General features: G+C 39.4%; 1 protein-coding gene across 1 annotated transcript in view; it reads left to right on the top strand.

The window, feature by feature from the left end:
- Positions 1–3,875: 3,875 nt before the first annotated feature.
- Positions 3,876–20,135, top strand: part of LOC124292003 (ribosomal protein S6 kinase alpha-5-like) — a 55,408-nt gene continuing 39,148 nt past the window's right edge. Inside the window, exon 1 of the mRNA XM_046729076.1 lies at positions 3,876–4,023. Within this exon, the coding sequence (XP_046585032.1) occupies positions 3,954–4,023 (70 nt within the window). The 5' untranslated portion in view covers positions 3,876–3,953. The remainder of the gene's footprint in view (positions 4,024–20,135) is intronic.

Genomic DNA, 20,135 nt, shown 5'->3' with positions numbered 1-20,135 from the left:
ATAGATGCGAGGGTTGGTATTGATACTAACACCGGATCTGCATGCTGTGGAGGACCACTTTTTATGGACAGACAACTTCTTCATTGCAATAAACGCGAGGGCCGGTATTGATACTAACACCGGATCTGCATGCTGTGGAGGACCACTTTTTTTTGGACAGACAACTTCTTCATTGCAATAAACGCGAGGGCTGGTATTGATACTAACACCGGATCTGCATGCTATGGAGGACCACTTTTTATGGACAGACAACTTCTTTATTGCAATAAACGCGAGGGCTGGTATTGATACTAACACCGGATCTGCATGCTGTGGAGGACCACTTTTTATGGACAGACAACTTCATTGCAATAGATGCGAGGGCTGGTATTGATATAGACTAAGGCTTAGTCTCTGAATATATATAATTTTGATAGTAACAAACAAACCCATTTATATTGAAAAGGGGCCCTAGGGAGACCAGAGATTCAGACCTGAACCTGGGGAAATCTAGACTTGCTTCGTTTAGGGCTTTAGCACTACAGGGAAGGCTAGGCTGTAGGGAAAATAATGTGGTTCAGGGACTGTGAGACAGACTAGTATTGATACTAACACCGGATCTGCATGCTGTGGAGGGCCACCTTTTTATGGACAGACAACTTCATTGCAATAGAAGCGAGGGCTGGTATTGATACTAACACCGGATCTGCACCGAAACGTCGCGTCTGTTGCAATAAAGAAGTTGTCTGTCCATAAACGGTTGTCCTCTTCATTCTTTGATCCAATCAATCAGTAAATCAACTATCTCAGACCCTGTCCTCAACTGATCCAATCACAACACCAATCGGGACAACATCCAAATCCTTCATGCCTTCATGCAACCACTAAGGGAAAACAGTAACAGCCCCGAGTCGCCGCCGCAAGCCGTCTATTAACAGAGATCAAGGCTATTTCATCCATCCGCCTCTATGAACTCATCAAGCCATGTTTTTTCGCCAGTAATCCAACCTTGTAATTTAATAGGGTTTAATTGGCTTCCTGTTTAATTGGCTTCCTTGCCGCATGCTCTGTGTCCATCACGTTACAATTTAATCCTTCTTATGTTAATTTCCTTACGTATGATAAGTGTTGTTATATGTTAATCCTACACCATATATAATTATGTTCATATTTAAGCGTTGCTTGACAACGCATAAGGATCTTTTCAGAAACCACGCATCACGCCGAAGGCCCGGGTTCGAATCCCCACATGGGTACATTGTGTGAAGCCCATTTCTGGTGTCCCCGGCCGTGATGTTGCTGGAATAGTGCTAAAAGCGGCGTAAACCCAAACTCAGTCAGTCAGTCAGAAACCACGAAATTACAGCATTACACAGAAGACGTTATCCATTAATTATTTTTCCACGTTGATTTCTTTTAATTTTTAATTATAGCGTTAATTTTGGAATAACATCTAATCAGTGGTCTTGATATATTTAGTGCTAACTTTAGTAAACAAGGTTTGAACACTACTTGTTTCTATTTAGGAAATATATTGCTGGTAAATAGTGTTTGGGCCTTGTCATTGATATGCAAATGAGTATGTAAATGACGTGTAACACTGGACTGGGCAGCATGATGTTGTACCACACGTGCGGGAGACACGTGATTGTGACAAATTTGCAATCAGATCTTTCACCCACCTTATTTTATATGATTTGTTTGTTTATTTCATCGGAGGCATTACGTGGAAAACATACTCCCACCATATTTAAGGATATCAGATTATGTTGTTTAACGGAGTGGTTGAATACTCTCAACATCCCCATCAGAAAATGGTGGCGGTGGGGTAGCCTTGTGGTTAAAGCGTTAGCTCGTCACGCCAAAGACCCTGGTTCGATCTCACACATGGGTGATTCCTATTTCTGGTGTCCCCCGCCGTGATATTGCTGGAATATTGCTGAAAGTGGCGTACAACTAAACTCACCCACTCATCAGAAAATGAATTGGTTTCCAATTGCAAGTTAGATGGGTTTCACTCATTCTCTTCCCACAGAGGTCCCGACCACGTCCTACCAAAAGACGTTAAAATATGGTACTTGTTGGTCCCTGCCTGGCGCTCGGCATTAATGGGTACAACAAGGACTGGTCGGCTCGGAGTCAGTATAATGTGTCTGAGTGGGGTACTCATGCTTCACTGCGGCACGGTGTCTCAGTGGGCTAGCACTATAAAACCAGCTTAAGTCTGGGCTAGTACAAGCAGCCGCACATATACACATACACACGCATGCACGTCGTCATATGAGCGAAATATTCTCAAGCACGACGTTAAACCCAATTTCACCTCACCTCACCTCCCACAGAGCTAGGTTACTTGTCGGGAGATATGAAAAGTAACCTCTGTGGATGAGAATGGGTTCCACTCGACACCTTCTGCACATGTCCACTATAGATCCAGTATGTTCTTAATGCCACATTCATCGATATTCCAGCTAAATGACTGCGGTCTGGAAATAATAGTCTTGACAAGATAATCCAGTGAACGAAATCATGAGCAACGATGTACGCATTTGGGATACATTGACATGCATCGGGCAAGTGTGCGAGACAGAACACCCGATCCCGTTCGTCGCTTTTTGACTAGTGGGGTGGCGAGGTAGCCCAGCAGTGAAAGAGTTTGCTCGTCACGCGGAGGACCCGGGTTCGATTCCCAAGATGGGCAAAATGTGTGACGCCCATTTCTGGTGTCCCCCGCCGTGATATTGCAGGAATATGACTAAAAGCGGCGTAAAACACAATTCACTGACTCTTTCGACTAGCGTGGGTTGTAGAAGACAACCAGTTTTTTCTATCATAACGGCCGAAGACCCGGGTTCGAATCCCCACATGGGTACATTGTGTGAAGCCAATTTCTGGTGTCCCCCGCCGTGATGTTGCTTGAATATTGCTAAAAGCGGCGTAAAACCAAACTCAGTCAGTCAGTCTATCATAACGGATTAGATCCAGGCAGTACGATATCTTTGAACAATGAGAGCACACACAGAAACCGGATGGCTGATGTCTATCACAAAAATGGACGTTTAGGAGAACCACAATAGTATATGACCTGTTTGATACGGGAAAAGGCCATTATACATTATGGGTTATTGATGCTCTCTTGCATTAATAATCATGGTGGTGGTGATGACTGTTGAAGATTGAATATGAGAGCTAATATATTCTACTCATGAGATGGGTCGACAGAAACACGCACGCACACTCCACTCACGCACGCACGCACGCACGCACGCACGCACACGCATATTGTTCTTTCATTCTGTGTACATTTACAATGTGTAACCCTTTGGTGAAATGGCTGGGTTTTTTTTCAAATCCAGAGGTTGAAGTCCATTTCTGCTGTGGCTCGACCTGATATTGTTTAACATTTCTAGAAGCGGCATAAAGCCATATTCACCCCATGTCACAGTCAAGGTTATATTTTTACGAAACACTGCAAATTCCCTATTTCAAAAATTACTTCTTATTAAATTTTAGTTACATACCATATATAAACATTCCACATGTCAGTTTGCCTTAATTTAACCTTCAACTGTATGAAAATGTACACAGCTTGAGAATTTTTCCTTCAAGTTGTTGACCTTGAGTTAGTAAATTATTCGTGTCATCAATAATATTGTGGTTAAGCGTTTCTTAATACTTTTATTCAGATGATGTCTTGGGAAAACTCAACAACAAAGTTCTAGATGTTGTAGAAGTTCAATATTTAACAGTTACAGGTGTTCAAGGTTGACTATTAATGCTTTGACGGGCACCTGTTCTTGTCACGTGGCATTTCAACCAAAACAAACCCACGTGCTTTGTTACTATACATAGCTATCAGCTATACTTCCGGTAGCTGAGGCTGGGCATTTTGGGAAGGGAAGTCTCCAGTCGATCGCAAAAACAACCGAAGAAATATTGTTTACGAAAACAAGAAATTTGCAAATATTTGCAGCATGGAGACCCTACTCTCCGATGAGGCAGACTCTGCAGGGTCTGATACGGTCACGATGGAGCTGAAAAACGGTAAGCGAGTGCCATTTTCTGGGTATGCGCCCGCAGAACTTGTTGCAGTGTCGCGATGTCGCGAGTTGATCTCGAAGTACGCAACTTGTCGCATCAACGTGCTGCACACAGGTGTTTAATCCAGTAGAGAAATACATGAAGTCTTTCTATCGTGGTCAAACTCATTGTGGTCACATTCAGTTATTTCCGGGATGTAGATGTTTCGAGTAGGGAAAAATATAGGTCGCGGTTTATAAAACCAGATCAAAATCGTCTGCAAAGGTTGAATAAGATGCACTGAAATTGACCTTTGAGTGCCTCGAGCGTTGTTAGCAAGTTGTTTTTGTTGATGATTCTGTCCAGACTAGACCTGTATTGTTTTGTCGCGTATGTCCTGTGTTTAGAATGACGCAGCATCTGTCTTTGACGAGGAAGCCTGGCTGTTATGTTACGAATAGATAGTTGACATGTCAGGATTGTTTACATCTATCCATCTGCTATAAGGTGAATCTGCTGAACTTTGTATTTGTTTACAAGTTCATGTAACACACAGCCAGTTAGTTCCGGACCTTAGTTCCTATCAATTGGTTCCAGATATAAGGCAATGTCATACAGACTCTGTTGGTTTTAACTATTTACAAACGTCAGTGACGAACTTCAACAGAACTTTTTATCAAAATAACACTCCAACCACTCCCTTATTTTTGAGAAACCTGACGTGAACCACTGTAACTGCTAAGTAAAGTTTTCTAAATCCTGGATCCCCTTTTAACCATCTCATGTAATAAGTGTCATATTTTGAATCCAAACCAGAAGATGTACTTAGCTCTACATGCCCTAGATTGTGAAAAAGAAAGTAGTTTTGAACAAACACTAGTGTGCCCGTCTTAATTTGTAAACTTTTAAATGTAATTATGTCCACAAGCACTAGTGGCCTTCATGAATTCAGATAACTTGGTACCAAGTAAGTTTCAAACTCTGAACACTGTATTTAGTGAGTTCTTATCACATCTGGAGTGATGAGGTAGCCTAGCAGTTAAAGCATTCTCTTGTCATGCTGAAGACCAGGGATCCGTTTCTCAAAGTGATCATAGCGCTACAACTGTCGTAAGTCTGTGTTAAAGTATGGGAGTTACGATCACTATAGTGCTACGAACACTTTGTGAAATGGGGCCCTGGTTTAGCTCCCCCCATAGGTAGAATGTGTTATGTTAATTTCTATTGTTCTCCACAGATATGGCTGGAATAGTGCTAAAAGCGAAATGAACAATATTCATTCCCTCTTTTTACTTTATTACAGTTTTTTCGCTTTAACAGTTATCCCCTTTAAATAAAAAATTTAGGGGGTTGTTATGTTCATCAGGGATATAAGTAGTACCAATATGGAAATGCTTACAGCTACTTTGCCTCTTCATTTTTATAGCCTGTGGAGGTTTCATGTTTGTTTTGAATGCTGCAATTGGTGATCTTGAACTTTGAATACAACATTTAAGTAACAGTATATAAGGGTGAAACAATTCATCATTGTGTTATTTGAGGCACTATATGCTATATTGTATCAAAACATTTCACATCAGATAGTTAACAAACTGTTGTATCATGAAGTTTTAGGAACTTTGCAAGGCAGATAGCAGTAGGACACCAAAGACAAGAATCTTTATTTATTTATTTTTACTGGAGATTCTTCTGTAATATTACCAATAGTTTTGTAAAGATTCCTTGTGTCCTTATCACCTCGATTGTGAAAATAGGTGGATAGAATAAAAAGCATGTCTTGTCTGTTGAGAGTTTTCCGCTTTTAAAGAAGAACTAGATTGAATATCTCTTGTTGAAGCCTGCTATATATATCAATCTAGTGATGAATTGTTCCTTTTGAACATTTGAGAGGTTTTATGATTAGACAAGGTATTGTAGGGCATAATAACCCAGAAGTCACACAACAGCCAATTTAACAAGAATATTTGGCCATGCTGCTTTTTCCTCAAGCTTGCAATGATTAATGACTAATAATGTTGTCTGGTGTAAAGTTACATATGTCATATTTGGTATTGGTTGTAAATGGAAGGTATAATTAGAGAAACATTTGCCAAAGATTAATATCTGTGGGCTTGATTGACGAGAACAATGCAGCAATTTCTTCTGGAATACTTGTGAACTCTTCCCACCCTGCCGGTATTGTCAGTACAGCAAGAATCAGTATACACAACAGCATTGTCCGAAATAGTTGTTCATCTGAACGCCTGGGACAGGTTAATATTGAGTTGAGTGTGAATTTTTGAAAGTTTCTTGATCAACAGACAGGTAAATATATGAAAGGTGATGTCTCCAGACTTCACTCTCAGTGACTTTATGATAAGTATGTATGTAGGTCTGAAAGTTATCAGCCCAAGGGTCTGGTACCAGTTGCATTATGTTATCAGTAAGTGACATTGATCATTATTAGACCTACCAAGACTTTGGAGGAGTGGAGTGTTTAGAGAATTTTCAAGGTGATCGTTTGAAAACAAAATGAAACTAGTTTTGTTGATTTCCTCAAAGTGTTGATTAGGCAGCAGGAAAAAAGTATGTGGACTTTGTGAGATTAGTTTAGAGTTACCTCCCTTCTGTTATAGACACAGGTCTATCATCACACGTCATAGTTTGTTGTGTTTTGAAATTTGAGATACAGGTTGTGCTTGTAGTGTTTGATTTAAATCTATTATATTAATAGTGACAGTAAGTGTGTTGTTTTTGTAACATTTCACTTTAATATTTCATGTTTTAACTTTTGGGAGTCCTGCAGATTTGTAGAATGTGTAAAAAATGTTTTAAAATGTCTGCCCTCGATGAATCAGTTATTCAGGCTTGTGTACCTCATTAAACATTTTGCATACTGATTCACGATTTTGTATATCCTCATTGTTGTCTTCTTTCTTGAAGAAAGAGATTATTCACCAACTAGAGGTGGTAATGTTTCATTGTTGTGCAAGGATATTTTGAAGATGGCAATGGATACATGCACACATTCTGAAATAACCTTTTATCTGGTAGTGTTGTCACACTTCCTTCTGTTTGTATGTCTGGGGAAGTGGGGTAGCCCAGTGGTTAAAGTCTTCACTCGTCATACCGAAGACCCGGGTTCGATTCCCCACATGATTACAATGTGTGAAGCCCATTTCTGGTGTCCCCCGCCATGGTATTGCTGGAATATTGCTAAATGGCGGCGTAAAACTATACTCACTCACTCACTCGTACATATTGGTATTGAATCTCCTGCAATCTGTGTTCGTTAACTATTTATTAATCTTCACTTGTATTTAGTTTCCATGGCATATGTAAACTGACTTTAGCCAAAAGGAAACCTAGCATAAAATAAATAAAGACCTCAAATATATTATTATTTGCTTGAAATGAGTTGAATTTCAAAGCTGCATAAAAATCAGGTGAATTTGCCATTTCAAAGATTAACTCTTATCCATAGTGCAATCAAATTAAGACTTTATTTCTTGTGTTAATAACAGAAAATATTTTAGAGATGGGCAGATTTGAAACCATATGGAGTTTTTCAGTTTCAGAAACAAAACAAGCTCTCAGTTTTATTCAAACATTTGAAGCAACAATCCATTGAACATGTCGAATCAATATTCATTGATATTTGTTAAACCCCTGACCTACCAAGGTGGATTATGGAGTCATACCAAGGAATTCCACCAGAAGACATTTTTGTTCATCTAATAACTTGAAAGTGTTGGTTGGAGTGTTTTCAAATTTGGAGACCACCTTCTTTGTCTGGTAAAGGAATGGAGTGCAAAGTTTGGATCCAATTTTTGAAAGAGTTGCTTCAATTATATTTTTTGTCCAACCAATAACTAAAACTCATTTGAATGGATTGTTTCAAATTTGGGGATCACCCTCCATATCTGTTTGAGAGTGCAGTGCAACAATATATTTTGTAATTTATCGATATTTTCACAAATTACATCTCTTGAACTTGGGGTGAAAATGTCCGTCATGAATTTGTTCAGCCAATACTTCAGAGTCACATTATAGAATTGTTTTCAGATTTGGGTAATGGCTTCTTTGTTTGTGGTCGGTGCCAAGTTTGAGACAGATGTTGTATTTTTGTCAAGAATGCTCTTGATTATCTGTTGTACAGTTGAAGTTTTGAGTCATGGTTTAAGGTATTAGTGAGCCTTGCTCACATGGTCTAGCTTGCTTATTGTTATTCAGTATGACAGTGTTACGCAACACTCTAGTCGAGAAAAAATGTTAAACATGTTACCTTCTATTGAATCACTTGTTTTTCACCAGCTCTGTGGTCTGATGATTTAATATACTGCATGACTACTGACCCCATTTTGTGGGTGTGATTCTAATTTCCATCGTGCAAAGGTTTCATGTCTTGTCTTCAATTTAAAACAAATGGAAGTTTAAAAGTCCAATCTAAATCTGCTACTGGACTCATTGGGTCTCATTAGGATAATGTGAAACCTCGACTTAGTTGAGGTTTTTGTGATAGAACAGTTGTCCAAACCAGTGTCGAATATTCTAGTTTATAAGTTACATAATAAATCTAGGTAAAAACTTGATTCCCAATCACTCCTAGGCAAGGGAGTTAACTGACTGTTGAAGTCTAGTTTCTGCCCTTACAGAACTAGGCTGGAAATTCTTAACTCGATATTAGTGCAATCAGTGGCTGTAACAAGTTATGTCCCTTTTCTCGAAGCCAACTCTGACACCTTAGCTTTTACTTTGGTAAACATGGAAGTGCCCATTAAAAACTGTGGTCATCATTTTTGTGGTTATCGGACTTTGGATAACTTGAAAAAGGTACACAATGCTCTTCAGCTTTGGCAGTGTTTGACTGCATATCTTCTTTTCTCTTTGGTGTGCTGTCCAACCTTAAACACCTGTGAAGTTCCGGGTTAGAATATTGATCTTCAGTAACCCATGTTTGTCGTAAGAGGAGACTAACGGGATCGGGTGGTCAGGCTTGCTGACTTGGTTGACACATGTCATTGGTTCCCAGTTGCGCAGATCGATGCTCATGCTGTTGATCACTGGATTGTCTGGTCCAGACTCAATTACTAGTATTTACAGACCACTGCCATATAGCTGGATATTGCTGAGTGCGGCATAATACTCACTCACTCACTCCAACCTTAAACTGTAAGTGCATGTGGTATGTGCAATGTAAGCAGTACATGTTACCGTGGTTACCAAGGTTGTGGAGCTTGAAAGGCCCAGGAATATTTGCATCTTTTGTAGTTAGAAGTCACAGTTTTGTTTTTTTCGAGAACAAACCTAGTTTAAGGTCTTTGAACATGTTGAACGGCATTTGGAAGGAAACACATAAAACTCTAATATTTATGGATGTGAGCTTGTTATGAGATGAAGAAGTATGAATATATGCCAAAACGTCATGTTCCTCATAATATAGAAGTTGAAATCCATAAATTGTCACCTTTTAAATCTGATGTATTATATAATCCAAGGTTTATTTGGATCATCACCAAAGGTAGGTTTCCTGGCGGTAATGACATACAGTTTGATATATCATGTATCTTTATGTCCTTTGTCTACAGCAGAATTACTGCCATCTGACAGATGGGATCTCAAGTTAAGATGACATTGTTTAAGTTTGTTGAAGGTCACCAGAGGCCCAGTTGTAACATATGATGCAGTTTTAAGGATTTTTTTTGTTTCTGATCATTAGAGTGAATGAAAGTGAGTATTTATTTTGTAAAATCACGATGGGAGACAGAAAATATGGGCTTCACAGTCACACATTGTACCCATGTAGGGAATTGAACCTGGAACTTATGCATGATGAGTGAATGCATTGACCACAAGGCTACCATAACCCCTGTTGATCATTAGAAAACAAAATCTAAATTAGTGCTGCTGAATTATTAATACCTATCATCTGGCATGGGCCAAAGTCAGTAACTCGTGTCAGGTTGTGAGTGAGTGAGTTTTTGCCTTACACTGCTTTTAGCAATATTCTAGCAATATCACGACAGGGAACACCAGAAATGGACTTCACACATTGGATCCCTGGCTGTCCCTTTCTCTGCACTCCTCCCTCATAACAAACAGTGAACTGTGTCAATATTTTAATGATAGTTTGTTAAACAACTTTATTATTTTAGGACAAAAATTCTGCAAAAACCTCACAGAGTGGGTATGATGTTTTGATTATGATCAGCGTTTCATTGAGTGTGTTATGTTTATTAGTTTTCGAGTTAGATTGCAATTCATCGGTCCGCTTTTGAGCCAAACAGACTATAGATCATTATTTTGTGGACATCCCGACTTAAGTCGCCTACTGTGAATGAGGTTTTGACCTTGACCCACAATACTATAATCCAAGAGCCATCAATAAATCTAATCTAAAGGGTCCTTAAAGGGGAAAAATGGTTCTTGTAATGTAATGAAATATTGTGGTAGACCGTAACGTAAGATTAGATAGTTCTTGTTAACAGCTTGGTTCATTGTTCATTCCTCCAGATGCAATACAATATTTTCCTGCATCCATTCTCGACATACAGTTTTTGCATCGTGTGGAATCTTGTGCAAGTTCACACATCACCATATCCCAATTGCATAGATCGCAGCTCATGCTGTTGATCACTGGATTGTCTGGTCAAAACTTAATTATTTACAGACCGCCGCCTATGGCTGGAATATTGCAGCGTTAAACAACAAACAACAAAATGATTAAAGGTCACATGCAACGTAAAACACAACTTTGCAGATTCTGATACCTTTCGGTATGGAAAGTGTCAAAAATGCAAATTCAACTTATAAAGTTGAAAAATAACGCGATGAAAAAAAATGCGCCGAAATCGAGTTCAAACGTTTCACTAATTTTCCCCAGATTTTCTGAAATAGATTTCAACAGCTGGCTGCGCTCATAGCTCAAAAGGTTCGCGCAACTTGGAAGCGGGCTGTCTGAATCACTGAAGGCTTTGGTGTGAGCTAGTTTCATAATGTTTTGTTGATATCTCAGTATGTTTAAACTGTTTATTTAAATTTCATTTGTCTATTTCACCACACGTTCTTCTTACTGGAATCACTTTCTCAGTTCGATACTTAAAAGCAATGCATTATTTAGAGTTGACACGATTTCTACGGTGATATAGATATGTCGCTGTCAAGACAAAACTCAATGTCTTGTTTTATTGACACCAGTGTGTCTGCCTGCCTGTCTGCTAATGACAATATTCAATACACATTAATCACTGACCACATGCAATTTGAACTTAACACCAATCAGGCTATATAAACAAAACGCGTTGATTTATGGCCCGAGAACTTCTGTCACATTATGTAATTACACAGACAGGCAGGTGTGATACTTGAACACCTGTTGATTGTAAAATTTTATACACAAAAATGAGCATGTATTTACAAAACCAACTTTCTATATATACACACACAATGACCCGTATGACAATGAACCAGCCGTTACAAGTGACTGACTGGGTTCGGTATCCCGTGCTTCGTTTCGAGGGAGGTAAACCCAAGTAAAAATATTGCACTTTTCATTTCGCGATCATAAACGCTTATAATTTTGTTTATTTGTTTTTCATAATCAGTGCATATTATATGTCATGTACATGGACTTGCATGAGTAATCATACATTCACATCACAATGCAGGTGAACTTTTTGACACCTGTTAACACCTGTATATGGGTTAGTATGACACATCAAGGACTGTTGGTAATCAGAAGCACTCCCCTTGTACATGTTTCAGTACTGGCTTGCATGATTCTTGTTCAAGTGATGCGGTTCTTAATGCCAAGGTCATAAATGGTCATAATTTTGTTATGAATTCACCTTCGGTTGGTTGGTTGGTTGGTTGGATGTTTTGTTGTTTAACACAGCGATCAGCATTATTGAAGCCAGATGGTGGCGGTCTGTATATATTTGAGCCTGGACCAGACAATCCAGTGATCAACAGCTTGAGCATCGATCTACGCATTTGTGATACAATGACATGTGTCAACCAAGTCAGCGAGCCTGACCACCTGCTTCTGTTAGTCACCTCTTAACGACAAGCATGGGTTGCTGAAGACCAATTCTAACCCGGATCTTCAGGGGTACCATGGCTTATAACTGGGTGTATTCTTTGAATGGTATTTAGAAGTAGTGAGTGAGTGATTGAGTCTAGTTTTACTCGGCACTCAGCAATATTCCAGATATATGGTGGCGGTCTGTAAACAATCAAGTCTGGACCAGACAATCCAGTGATCAACAGCATGAGCATCGATCTGCGCAATTGGGAACTGATGACATGCCCCAGCGGGAACCTATTTCAACTTGAACAATTGTGTCATTGCGCTATGAAGAACCTTTTGGCGCGCTACATAGTTGGCATAAGTGTATCAATGTAGAAGTGGCTTATGGTGAAAATTACATCATTCTTTTCTATTTGTTTGTTTGTTTGTTTATTTATTGTTTAATACCCCACATGGCAATATTCCATCTATATGATGGTGGTCTGTAAATAATCAAGTGTGGACCAGACAATACAGTGACTGACATCAGAAGCATCGATCTACACTATTGTCATACGATGACATACATGAACCAAGTCAGTGAACCTGACCACCCGACCCCTTTGGTTGATTCTTAAAACAAGCATTGTTGCTGAAGACCCATTCTAACCCAGATTACATCATTCTATTGCTTTCGCTAAAGTTTTCTTTGTGGAGCTCAGAACTTATCAATCACCCATCTTAGAAGAAAATTTTTTTGCTTATGTGATTACAAGTCTATCTATCAATAATTCATATATGTAAACAGTCAGAGACTTCATGTACCTTTGCACATTGCCACAGTGTTAAGCTCATTTCTGGTGTCCCCTGCCGCAATATTGCTGGAATATTGCTAAAAGCTGCGTAAAACCAAACTCACTCACTCACTCATGCACCTTTGGCAAAGCATGAATTTTAGATTGTAGTGAACAAGGTTCAACATGCACATTACACAACAGATGCATCCTTACCCCTTGTTTTTTCAATGTGAAATTTGAAATAATCTTGAAAGAGTGCATACCGGTACTTATATTCAATACCAGAGTATATCTTGTATAGGTTGTAGCCATTCAGCTTGTTCAGATTGAATCCATGAAAGTGCAACAGCTTTCAGCATCTTGAAGCTTGAATGAACTCTGTATTTGAGCCATTATTCAGTAAGTTATGAATGTGTCATTTGTTACTATGGTAAACTGACATCGTGACAGACTCAAAGTTATCTTATTGAAAAATATGTATCTACAAATAGAAATATCTAAAAGGGCCTCAGAGCAGTACTTAATTTCCGAAGGCTCGCTGACTTGGTTGACATATGTCATTGGTTCCCAATTGTGCAGATCTATGCTCATGCTGTTGATCACTGGATTGTCTGGTCCAGATTCGCCAGATGCCAAGTGCGGCGTAAAACTAAACTCCTCGCTCACTCACTCACTTAATTTTGGGAGCAACTAGATTTGCCCAATCATTCTAGACTTGAGTTGGGCTTTTTTCAATTCATTGCCTTGGTGACAGACCAATAGCTGTGAGCTATGCATGCATGAACCACTTGCATATGATTTCAGTGCCCAGGAAATGTTAAAACAGAATTAATAGATACATCTTCATTATGAAATTCAGGTTACAGTGAAATAGCTTGAACTTTGTGAATAAGATTGATTTGCGTTCCCTGTGAAAGAAACCGCAACCTGACAATTACTAAAACTGAAATGGATGCGGAAGGAGCGGACACAGACCAATTTTGTCACATCAGTTAGCAAATGGCAGTTCAGAGATTCAGTTTGTTTTTCAGATCAAGTAAATGTGTGTCAGTTCGATGACATGCGAGTGTTGCTGTCCGCTGTCAGTAATCACCAGCCTCGTTGCAGTGTAAAAATCACTTCTGATTGTCTTAAATAACAATGCAATATTCAAGTACTCCTGTAAGTCATGGAAATACTTTGAGAGGCATTTTAGAAGCTATAATGATGAAGGAAAGCCAAATTCTATGGATAGTCAACTTTTTTATTGCAACTCATTGCAATAAAGAGTTGACTATCCATAGAACTTGGTTTTCATTCAAGTCATGGAAATGTCTTTGCCAAGTCATCATATTTTGGCTCTCGTCGTGCCGAAGACCCGAGTTTGATTCCCCACATGGGTACTGGTGTCCCCATGATATTGCTGGAATATTGCTAAAAGCGGCTTAAAACTGAATTCACTCACTCACATACTATCATCACTGGATGTTTTCTTGTCTGCAGCTTAAGTTATTAGTCTTTTGGGGGTACTTGGGTAGCCTAGTGGTTAAAGTGTTTGCCTGCACCGAAGACCAGGTTCTATTCCCCACAAGGGTACAATGGTGTGTGCACGCACACACACGCACACACACACACCACCCCATTATTTAGACATAATATGATTCATACAATTTTCAATTCAATGTAGTACTTAGATTTTTAGGAACTGTCTCTTTGTAGTTTAAATTGTGTCTCTGGCAATCATCACTCTTACATTCAAGCCTCTCTCCACACAACAAAACTGATGAAGCCCATTTCTGGTGTCCCCTGCCGTGATATTGCTGGAATATTGCTAAAAGCAGTGTAAAACTAAACTCCCTCACTCACTCAACAAAGGTGACTCTGAGACTATACAATGTCTTCCTCACTATGTTTAGTAGTGCAAAGGTTTTCTTCTGTTAATTTAAGTCAATTATCAACAAAAGAAAGTCATATGAATCCCTAGCATCGCCCCCACCCCCATGTGTAACCATGGCAACAAGAGCTGATTGATTGGTACAGGAGATGTTGAAGGCTGAAGTGATTTGTGAATGTATGCTCTCGATTAAAATGATCACAATCATAAAAGTTAGATAATAAAGATGGAGGTCTAAATGCATGGTAAAGTAAACTTGTTGTGATGTATGCCGGCCTACTCAAGGTCGCTGATGCAGTTGTTGTTGTTATCGGAGTACATGTAATGTGTTAGTGCTTAGCTTCAATATGTTGTGGTTGTATATTAAATAACAGGGCTGGGGATACGAAAGGTCATTGTGATTCATCGTCAGTAGTGATTGATGTGTGAAACCTTTTTGTAGGCGCTAATTTTTCATTTTATTTGATTGATGTGTCAAACCCCTTTAGTAGATACGAGTTTTTCATTTTATTGTGTGGGGCGGTGGGGTAGTCTAGTGGTTAACACGTTGACCGCCACCATGAGTATACTCGTAGTATCAGTGTCTGGCCCAGTTTGCCACTACGAGTTATCTCGTAGCTATATCAGTGGTATTTTGAAACAAGTTTCACATGTTGGCAAAATAGGCACAAGAAGCAATCATCTCCTGGCGGTAACAAAGAATGCCAGGTGACATTTGTTTCTTGTGCCAATTTTGCCAACATGTGAAACTTGTTTTAAAGTACCACTGATGTAGCTACGAGATAACTTGTAGTGGCAAATTCAGCCAGAAATGATACTTCGCGTATACTTGTGATAGGCAATCAACGTGTTAAGGCATAACTCATCACGCTGAAGATGTGGGTTTGATTCCCTACATGGGTACAATGTGTGAAGCCCATATCTGGCATTCCCCACCATGATACGATGGAATATTGCTAAAAGCTAAAAACTTCATTCACTCACTCACTCACTCACATATATTTTGTATTTGCACAATGAGTGAGTGAGTTTAGTTTTACGCCGCACTCAGCAATATTCCAGCAAGAAGGCGGCAGTCTGTAAATAATCGAGTCTGGACCAGACAATCCAGTGATCAACAGCACGAGTATTGGCACAATGTTAAGGGTAATCTCTTAATTTCTGTGAATAAAGCAATTAATTCAAGATTTAAATTCTGATGTACACGACAATTTGTTTACAATGAAATCACTTCAATTTCTTTGTCCCTGGTGGCAAATAACAAAAAGCAGAAAATATTTGTCTTGGGCCGGTATTGACATTTAGTTATATCTATAGTGTTTGAGTGAGTGCAAGCAATTATTGATTTGTTGCATTCAGATTACCTTGACCTTTATCAGTTAATATAAGTGGCCACGATCAATTGTATTATATGAATCAAGCTCACCTGATTGCGTGTCAACCTTGCATGTAATTATAATAATAATAATATAATAAAAATAATAATAAATCTACACTTGTATAGCGCCTGTTTCCAGTATAATCAACTGCTCAAAAGTGCTTGTGAGCAATGAAGTGTCCTGGAAATACACAGTCTAACAGTAGCAGTAGTGTTCAGTAGTGATTTGAATGATTCAAACTCAGGGGCACTTCTTATTTCAAGTGGGAGGGAGTTCCATAACTGGGGGGCTGAGATTTGGAAACTTCTCTCGCCAAGTGATGTACAAGCTGACGGAACCTTCAAGAGACACTGAAGCTTAGAGTTCTCTCAGGTTTGTATTCTTGGATGAGTTCAGAAATGTACGGAGGAGCATCGTGGTGGATAGCATGGAATGTCAGAGTCAGCACTTTAAGCTTGATTCTGTCCTCAACTTTGAGCCAGTGGAGATCTTTCAGGATTGGGGTAATGTGTACTGATCTTCTGGTTCTCTGGATTAGTCTTGCGGCAGAATTCTGGACTTTCTGAAGTTTAAAGACAAGATGCTTTGGCAGCCCGAGAAGAAGGGAGTTGCAATAATCCTGATGGGAGATTACACAGGCTTGAACGAGCAAAGTTGTTGTTGATAAACTGTCGTATCTGACTGATGTTACAGATATTCATGTAAGCTTTTTTGCAGACCCCGGCTTACATGGCATTCAGCACTGAGTGTGGAGTCAAACATGACACCAAGATTTCTAGCCTCTTGGCTAGGTTCGATGACACAAGATGACAACTTAAGAATGGGAAGTGTTAACTTTGTTCTCATGGCTTTTGATGTAATCACAAGCATCTCAGTCTTTTCCTCATTCAGCTTTAAGAAATTCATGGTCATCCAAGTCTTGATGTCTTCTTTGCACTCTGCAATTCTGGAGAAAGCAGTATTGATTGAGGTTTTATCTTTCGGCTTGCATGATAGATACAGCTGTGTATCATCTGCATATAGATGAAAGCAAAAATTGTGTGCTCTGGCAATATCTCCAAGTGGAGAAGTGTACATCGTGAAAAGTATAGGTCCCAGTACCGAACCTTGCGGAACACCATACTTGAGCTCTGTCATGTCAGAGCTATAACCATCCACATACACAGCCTGGTATCGGGTTTGACAGATATCTGAATTTAGCCAGAGTAGCTTCTCCAGTAACTCCAAATCTATCCTCTAGAGTACGAAGTAGTATTCCCTGATCGATAGTATCAAAGGCAGAGGAAAGATCAAGGAGTATGAGTACTGCTGCACCATCTTTGTCAACAGCCTGGAGAAGATCATTCTGTACACGAACAAGAGCAGTCTCAGTACTATGCCCTTTTCTGTAAGCAGACTGTAGCACTTCCAGTTGACCGGTACTCTTCAGATGCTGGTTAAATTGTGAAGCAGCAACTCATTCAAGTAACTTGGATGCAAACGACAGATTGGATACAGGTCTATAGTTTTTTAAAACCTCTGCATCCAGTTGTGGTTTTTTCAGCAAGGGTGACACAAAAGCTTTCTTAAAACCTGCAGGAACAGAAGATTCGAGAAAGGATTGATTTACAATGTGAGTCATCACAGGAACAACCTCATCCAAACAGTCCTTGAGGAGCCATGTCGGTAACGGGTCCAGGGAGCAAGATTTGTTTGGACATAGAGAGATAAGTTTCCTGGTTTCGTTCTCATGAATCAGGGAAAATGAGGACAGTGAGTGATGATTATCAGGAACGCCACTGGTGGGGATGGTGGTAACAGGTCTCACAGTTATACTTTCCAGACTGGAACGAAGAATTTCAATCTTTTCCGTGAAATACTTGGAGAATGTATTCACCATTTCGAGTTTAGAGTCATAGTTTGGCAGAGGCTTTGAATGCTTCTTGAACAAAAGTCTGTCACACAGTCGATAAAGATACTTTTGGCCATTAGACTTTTCAATTGCATCATTGTAGTAGGTTTTCTTTTCCTTGTATATAAGGGCATTGACAGCATTACGCTGGGTAGAATGCATCTCTTTGAAGACTACCAGATCAGACGATCTCATCCGCCTCTCCAACTGTCGTCGATACTGTTTTGCTGCCCAGATTTTGTCATTGTACCAAGGTTCTTTTGAGTGAACTGTTCCAATACGTTTGGATATCGGAGCAAGGTCATTAATGACTTTACGGACTTCACTATCATAACGACAGGCACATGCTTCAACACTAAGCTCAGAATATCCTTCAAGTGCTGTGGAAAGAGCTGACTTCAAAACAGGAAGACTGATACAATCCCATTTCCGGAATGATAGTTCCTGTCTTGGTCTTCTGGGTATAGAAAAGCTTGCTCTAGCGAGGATAGCAAAATGATCAGATTGAACTGTCAGATTCATTCAGATGCAGCAATGAGAAAATGACAGGATGTAACAATAGTCTATATATTGCACTTTTACATGCTTGATATAGTACTCCAAGAGCACAGTTAGATCCAGTAGGTCAGTGTGAACTAGGTTATTGTTCTCTGCTTCATGGGAAGTATACAAGCTGATTGTGAGTTGCAAGAAGGTTAATAGTCCCATTACCATTTCTTCCTACCAGGTCCAGTTGCGTAAATTGATGCTCATGCTGTTGATCACTGGATTGTCTGGCCCCGACTTGATTATTTAAAAAAAATACAGACAGTCACCATATAGCTGGAATATTGCTGAGCTCGGCGTTAAACAATACACAAACTAACGAAATCCTTCCTGGTACCCATTCACCGATGTTTGAAGTACTATATTTCAAAATATGTCACTTTGGAGTCCTCACATGTTCTACATGTGCATTGGTGTGGTTCAGGAAACATTAGAAACTTGAAGGACTTCAGCCGCTGAACATAATCAGCCATCCAACTGTGTTGTGTGTTTAACCAGATTTGTTTCCATGTGAGGATTCGAACCCGGGTCTTTGACGTGACGAGCGAACATTTTAACCACTAGGCTACCCAGCCACCCTTGAAGTGACTTGAATTACTTCATCTTACACTAGTCCAAACCAGCTTATAGTTATACCTTCATAAATGAAGTTATACCGTGTAGGGGCGGTTGGGTAGCCTAGTGGTGAAAGCGTTTGGTCGTCATGCCAAAGACCTGGGTTCGATTCCCCACATGGGTACAATGTGTTAAGCCCATTTCTGGTGTCCCCCGCTGCAATATTGCCGGAACATAGCTAAAAGCGGAGTAAAACTAAACTCACACACTCAGTTCTACGTGAGCATGTCCTGGTATTATCTGCATCTGTGTCAGGACTAAGGCTGCACAATATAACTGGTTCTGACATGTAAACCATACGTATTGCGGTATGCTGATCGAAAACCGGTATTTTGACATGCATTCGGAAAACTTTGTAAAAGTGGGAAATCTTCGGATATTTCCATTTTCCGTCAAGGTTTTAGATATTTACTCATTAATGACCAGTGATCTCTGATATGTCCTGACTAGGTCAAGTTGCTGTCTAAAATCTCAGGGCTTTTTTTGAGAGTGGAGAAACTAGTTCAAACTAGTAACCACTGTGTTGATGTTAAATTGTTCTTTTTCTTGTCTCATTTGTGCCAAATATTATTTACATATTTTTGTCAAAGGTTTTTATTAAAGCTTAATTAAGCATAATGATTTTGTTGTGTTTTGCTTTATAAATCAAGCATTAACTCGATTGTAAGTAGTTTTTTTTGTTTAAAAAAACCCCTTCTTGAAATATATTGCAATACATATCGCAATATATGCTTTTGCTTCGCAATATGAAAATTCTCTGCAATACCCACCCCTAGTCCGCACACTACCGTCAGTGTTTATGTATTTGTGTACTGTAAGGGAATCTGCTTAGTCATCCATGATATCACATGAATGATTGATATCTTTCATATTGGTGGATGGTAATCTTGATTATATTTGACAGCAATGCTGCCAGATAGTGTATGGAAGGACATCATCTGTGTTGAAAATACTGAGATTACCTTTCCTATGGGGTTGATTTCACACAACAGCAAGTAAACCGATGTTCAAAATTAGCAACATAAACAGAAACGTGGATACTGATTGA

Source organism: Haliotis rubra, unplaced genomic scaffold (assembly GCF_003918875.1).
Source record: "Haliotis rubra isolate DU_JTF1 unplaced genomic scaffold, ASM391887v1 Scf504, whole genome shotgun sequence".
NCBI lineage: Eukaryota > Metazoa > Mollusca > Gastropoda > Lepetellida > Haliotidae > Haliotis > Haliotis rubra.
Note: the sequence above shows the minus strand (reverse complement) of the source record. Positions and strands in the feature narration are given on the sequence as shown.